Here is a 6,373-nt window from a genome sequence, read left to right as displayed (position 1 = left end):
ATGAAGACGGAGGATGTGTCATCGTCGCCACCGTGGCGGACAACAAGAAGACGGCCAGCAAGCGGCAGGAAGAAGTCGAGGTTGGAAGAAAGTGAGTACTTCAAGTGTTGGATCGATCACTGTTTCTCTGTGTATTGAAGATGATAACGAGGTGGATGGGCTTGTGAAAAGAGAAGTCCCTTTTGAGCATACCCAAGAACTAAATATCGAAGATCCCATGGATTCAGATCGATTTGATGAGGCGAGTCGCCATTATTACGGCAATTAGAATGAAGATCTAGAGAGAATGATATTTAATTATGGAAATTATAATTATTTTGAATAATTTAAAATCAAAATATAAATTTAAAAAGTAAAAACACTAAATTGCCTTTATGCTTAGTTTGGATGGGAAGAAAAATTGGGAGAAAAAATGGAGAGAGGAAAAAATTGAAGGAAAAATATTATCACCCATCTTATTTGGATGAATGATAGAAAATAGAAAGGAAAAAAAAAAAGAACAAATATGTTAATGATTAGAATACCCTTATCTCAATGTCAAAATATATTACGTCTAAAACCAAATTAAAGATCACAATAAAAAAAATTATATGGATGATAAAGTCCAATTATTATACATTTTATCCCACATTAAATTAGGATTTAAATGATAATTTTGAGCTTAAATGAACTTTTTATGCATTATTGGATTAATTGGTTGATTTTTGGATTTTGCATAAAAATTGAGATTTTGGATTAAAAATATAAATATTTTGTGATTTCCTATTTTTGACTTAGAATTAATTTTTTCTATTTCTTTGGAAACAAATCTCATATTTTTAGAAAGATTATTTTTAGAAAGTTTTACAATTTCTTGCCTAATTTTTGCGCAGATCTGATATTTAATTTTTGATTATATTTGGATATAATCTATATTAATGAATGCACTTAAATTCTTGTAAGTCAAGAAAGAGTATATAGGAAATCTAATGGTGCAAGATTGTTTCTTGGGATTTAAGCACAATCCAATGGCCAATATCAAGTGGGTCAATTAATTACTAATGGGCTTGAGTTTTGGATCCAAGAAAATTTTCTTTTCTCTCCTAAAATAATCCCTCTAACACGCCTAAGATCACTCTTTTTTCCATCTCCATAGAGACGCACGGACCATTGAAAAACGTGAATCATCTCCTTTCAACAATATCCCATATTCACCATATACCATATATATATATATATGTCCCATATTCGAAAAAAAACATCCATCCGCTCTCACCATCATCAATTCACATCCTTTTCTTTCTTACTCCACGTACAATCCACATAATCATCCTCTTCTCTTCTTTACTCCTCATGGCTGCGGCATCTAATGATTTTGGAGGGAAGATAATTTCCATGGAGGCTTAAGCTTGTTAGGGAGGCAACTTGGAAGGAGCGTGGAGGAAACTTGAGCCTTGGGCTAGCACTTGAAGACCACAAGGGAGTGATATTCCATTTATTTTTTTAATTCAAAGACTTGAGATTATTTAGTTTTAAATAATTTTGAGTTGTATTTTTGTGAGACAATTTAGTTCTAGATTGTCATTTTTTTTATTCTTGGATTGGATTGATATTTGGATTTTATTTGTGTTGAGACACTTGCTGGAATTTATGTTTTTGAACCTTCGCATTGTTAATTGAATTTATAATTGAGTTTTCATTATGAGTTTAATTATCAATGTGGTTTGAATTGCAAAATTTGGGTTCTTTTGCCTCTTAATTGTTTAATTAAGTTGGTTGGTTATCTGATTGTTTAATTGAATAATTTCAAACATAATTTCCAAAATTAATTTGAATTATTTTCATTGGTTTTAATAAGCTTAATTAACCAACCTTACACTATTATGAGTTCTCTAATGGTTTAAAGGTTTTTGAAGTTAAGGGTTTTCTTTATTTCAAGTAGGTAATTAAGTTTATTAATTCTACTCTCTTATCACTTCCCTTTGATCTAATTAACTGATTAAGGTTATGAAGGTTAAATCCATGTGAATCCTAAGTTGTCCCCTTTACCGTACCTGAAGAGAAATTTCTGAATTTTTACTTGCTAATGCTCTTTGCTTTCTGATTAATTTTCTTTATTCATTATTTTTATTTTCCTTCTGGAAAAAAAACCCCCAAAAATTGCATTGCATTCATTTAATTTAATTTAATTTTCATATATATCTTAGGACATTTGCATCTTGCATTTAGAGTTAGAATTTTGCATTTTAGTTTAGGTCCAATTTATTGCATTTTTTTATCACCTAAATTTTTACCTAAAGAAACCCATAACTTGCTCCTTGGGAGTAATGACCTAGGTCGACCCTAAACTACAAATTAATTGGGACCTAGTTTAATTGAGTGCTTTGATGACAAAAAGCATCATCAATGGACATTAATGTTATCAAATGATTTAAAATAAAATTAATTAATAAAAATAGATTATCATATTATTATATTTAAAAATCAAATAGTTTAGTAAAAATGTTATTTTTTAATAAAAATAAAAAAGTAAATTTTTTAAAAATTAAATATAATAAAACAAAATAAATAGAATATATATTATTTAATATTGTTATTAAATAATAAAAATTTATTATAACAATTGAAAGAGATGAAGAAATGTACATATATGTATCTGTGTTTACAGTTAGTGTAAATTCCCACGATTGCATTGAATGTTAAAAAAACAAAAAATGAGTTTATATGTTGGCATGGAAGTTTGGCTACTGGATCTGGATCCTCTCATAATCTTTCTTTCTTCTTTTCTCCGTAAAATCTCATCTCCATTGTTGGATCAAATAATAGATGATTCATATTTAATATTTTAAAAAGTAGATGTTCAACTTTTCTTTCTTATTTATGCAATGTTATAATAATAATAGTTTCCTAGAGTATGAAATCTGAATAATTCATCATTTAATCCAAAGGTAGAGATCAGATTCTGAGAAGAAAAGGAGAAAGAAGAATTCTGGGAGGATACAGACCCTTTGGCCACTATGAAGTGAGATAATTTTGCTAAATTATAAAGTAACCATAAATACAATTAAAAGTTGTATTAAAGGCAACATATGAATTTATTCACCTCGTATGAGAGAAGACATATGAGAAATGTGAGTTTTCTTTTTATTTTTTCTTCATGTGTGGAGCGAAAATTTGGGGAGAAAATAATGTGAGTCTTGCACACTATTTTCTCTTCCATTTTTTTTTCTCCCACTTTTCTCTCCTCATCCAAATTAAAAAAAAAAAAATTGATTTCTCTTCTCATTTTTTTTATAGTTTTCTCTCCTCCCCTATTTTCCCTCCATCCAAACAAGGGGTTAATCAAAATTAAACCTCCTACGTTCCTATTTCCCTCCTACATTATCTCTTCCACAATCTATTTTTAAAACTTTAAATTTCACCAAAATAAAATTTTCCTCATTTTTATAACTTGCATTAGATATCTATTAGAACAAATATAAAAGGTTTGACTAGCGGCAGTTTAGTATTTTTAAATTTGGTCCTTCTAAATAATTACATATTTTATAATCCTCTACAATAAATATATTTTTTCTGGGTTTTTTATGTCAATTTTTTGAGAAAAATATCAGAAAGTTAAAGTTATTATGCTTAGGAAAAATCCCAATTAGATCCTGTTGAAACACCAAAATTTGAATTTAGGCCTAAACTTTTAATAAATTTTCAATCAGTCCAAGAGGTTTAATTAGAGATTTTTTAATGTTGTTAAAAAGCTAAAATAGCCTTCAATGTAGTTTTAAAAAAAATTGAAAGTAGGTATATGCCTGATTTCACAAGCATGTATCATATATATATATATATATATATATATAAAATAGATCATTATGCTGTTACATAATAGATCACAAATTTTTATATTCATCCCAAAAAATAGGCAGAGGAGGAAAAGTTTATAGGAATGGGAAGAGAATCCTCCAGCAACAGCGGCAGCGAAGGCCCCCTTCAGCAACGGCGCGGCCCCCTTCGGCAACGACGGTAATGGTAGCCTACGAGATGACGATGGTTTCTCCAGTGACAATGATGATAACCTTCGATCTGATTTTTGTTTTCCTCGTTTTGTATAGATCTGGGTCTTCGAGTTCACCTTCAAACACTCCAACTTTTGCCGCGCTGGTCACCTTCAAATGTGAGCTTCACGATATTGCTGGTCAGATCTCGTTCTTATTAACTAATGGGTGCAAAATGACAAGGATGGTTTTTGTGATTTGGTTTCATATTTCCAAGAATTGACCTTGTTGATCATCGGTATTCAGGGTGGAGGCCGGTGGTTCCATTGTGGACATAGTTGTGAGGGGTGGCAGCGGTGGGTTGAGGGGCAAGTTTTTTTTTTCAATAACAAAGTTGTCTTTTTTTTTTTAATATTATTTTAAAGAACAAGGGTGCTTTACATAAAAATTCCATGTGCATACCAAACATATTTTCAAACCTTAATTCCATATCCATATCCATATCACTATAGCAAAAGGGTCGTAAGAATCTTAAGCCATTTCCATGAATACTGGAAAATGTACGAGGTTACCAGCTATGGAAAGCATACAGATGCTCTATGACCAAAAAAAAAAAAAGAAAGCATACAGATGCTCGATGTTACAGTCGAGTCCGTGCTGCTACTCTTGTTGTTGATAACTTCGCCGGCAACGATGATTCCATTGCGTGCATGAACTCGATGTCTCTTGCCAAAGCCTCCAGTATTTCGTACGAGGCACACAGCTCAATGTCAAAACTATCTTCTTCTAGTCCAGCATCAGCAGCCAACTTCCACAGCTTTGCATTGGCTGGGCCGCCGCGAACCGCCACCGACCTTCCCCAACCAAAGTCAATGTCATAAAAGTTGACTCTTGGGGAGCTGCTAGTTCCCATACACTTCCCAATTGTTGCACGTTGTAAACGCATTATTGGATTTCGTATCCAAGCTTCAAAGTCGCTCTTGATCTTTTCTTCTGTGAATGATGAGACTGCCCTGTTCATCTCCGAAGCAAACTTCCCAAAGCCTGTGTCTCCCACTAAGTCCCTTACTTTCATCGTCACGACGGCGAGTTGCACAGTGATTCCAAAATAGTCCTCTGGAATTGGTGGGTGGGAAACTCTGGATCCAGCAGATATGAGGAATCTGTAAGTGACTTCCTCTTCTGGGTCAAGATTCTGATTTCTGATCACAGACCTCCAAACAAGGGCTACAATAGCTTGTAAGGAGGAGATTTTGTTGCTGTTGACACTATCATTGACCTCTGAATTAGCTTTAGCTTTTATCTCAGCAATTTTTTCTCTTTTAAAGTGAAAGATCCTCCTGGAAAATGGAGGTGACGGCTGAGTCAAATTTATTGGCTCCTTGAGATGATTCTCTATGATTTTTTTGGATGAGATTGCTATGGGGCGGTGAATGTTACCATGAGGAAACCACCGTTCAAATGAAGCGAGCTTTGAATTTGGGGCTATGTGGTTGAGGCCATTTCGAGAGATCTGAGCCCATGCGTTTAAGAAATTCCAGTACGGCTTCACATCAGCAAGACAATGGTTCATGGAACAAGCGATGAAGATGCCATCTACCAACTCTGTGACTTGAACCGCCACTAATGGAACTCGAACTGCTTCAAAGTTCTTGACATTACTTGATGGGAAAAAGGAGGAGACAATGGGAGGAACATAAGTGGGTTCAACAATGTCAGCAACTGTAGTGTTCTCTGCTATGGCATAAACAAAACTTACTCCGGCATTGTTACAAGTGATGAAGACGGAGGACAAGTCAAGGTTGCCGCCATGGGAGACAACAAGAAAACGGCCGGCGAGCGGCAGAAAGAAGTCGAGGGTGGAAGAAAGCGAGTCCTTCAACTGCTGGATTACTGTTTCTCCAAGTATTGAAGACGATGATGATGAGGCGGGTTTGCGAAAGAGAAGTCCCTTTTGAGCATACTCAAGTAGTAGAAATTGAAGATCCCATGGATTCAGATCGATCTGTTGAGGTGAGTCGCCATGATTAAGGCCGCTTCGTGCTCTGATCGTAGTTGTGGAGATTGTTCGGACGGCCGCCATGGGACGCGTGGTGCGTGTAGGGTTTATCTTCAGTTGCTTAAACTCATCGCTGGCCTCCCGTGGATTTACAGCAGCCGAGCTCCTAGATGAGGCTGGTAGAACGGGCCAAACCCTAGGTTGCGGGTTGGCCCCGTCACGAGTTGCGGGCTATACGGGTCGGGTTTAAAATGTTTGTTTTATGACAAGTTGGTATTCTGCCAACCTTAACCTACCAAGGTCGATTGGTGGGTCCTACTAGATTTTTTTTAAAGTTTTTCCTTATAAATAATCAAAAATTAAAAAAATAAAAAATAATCTAAATTATTCCAAGCATTCGTTTAAAATT

The 6,373-nt window shown here is 34.5% G+C and overlaps 1 protein-coding gene across 1 annotated transcript; it reads right to left on the bottom strand.

Moving 5' to 3' along the window:
- Positions 1-4,605: 4,605 nt before the first annotated feature.
- On the bottom strand, positions 4,606-6,048 carry LOC114760143 (uncharacterized acetyltransferase At3g50280-like). Its single transcript, XM_028949408.1, has one exon. It carries the CDS (start codon positions 6,046-6,048, stop codon positions 4,606-4,608), a length of 1,443 nt encoding a protein of 480 aa, XP_028805241.1.
- Between the last annotated feature and the right edge of the window lie 325 nt (positions 6,049-6,373).

The sequence above is a fragment of the Neltuma alba genome, unplaced genomic scaffold (genome assembly GCF_004799145.2).
Source record: "Neltuma alba isolate B1F8T4 unplaced genomic scaffold, ASM479914v2 tig00010937_pilon, whole genome shotgun sequence".
Taxonomy (NCBI): Eukaryota; Viridiplantae; Streptophyta; class Magnoliopsida; order Fabales; family Fabaceae; genus Neltuma; species Neltuma alba.
This window is presented reverse-complemented; position numbering and strand designations above follow the sequence as displayed.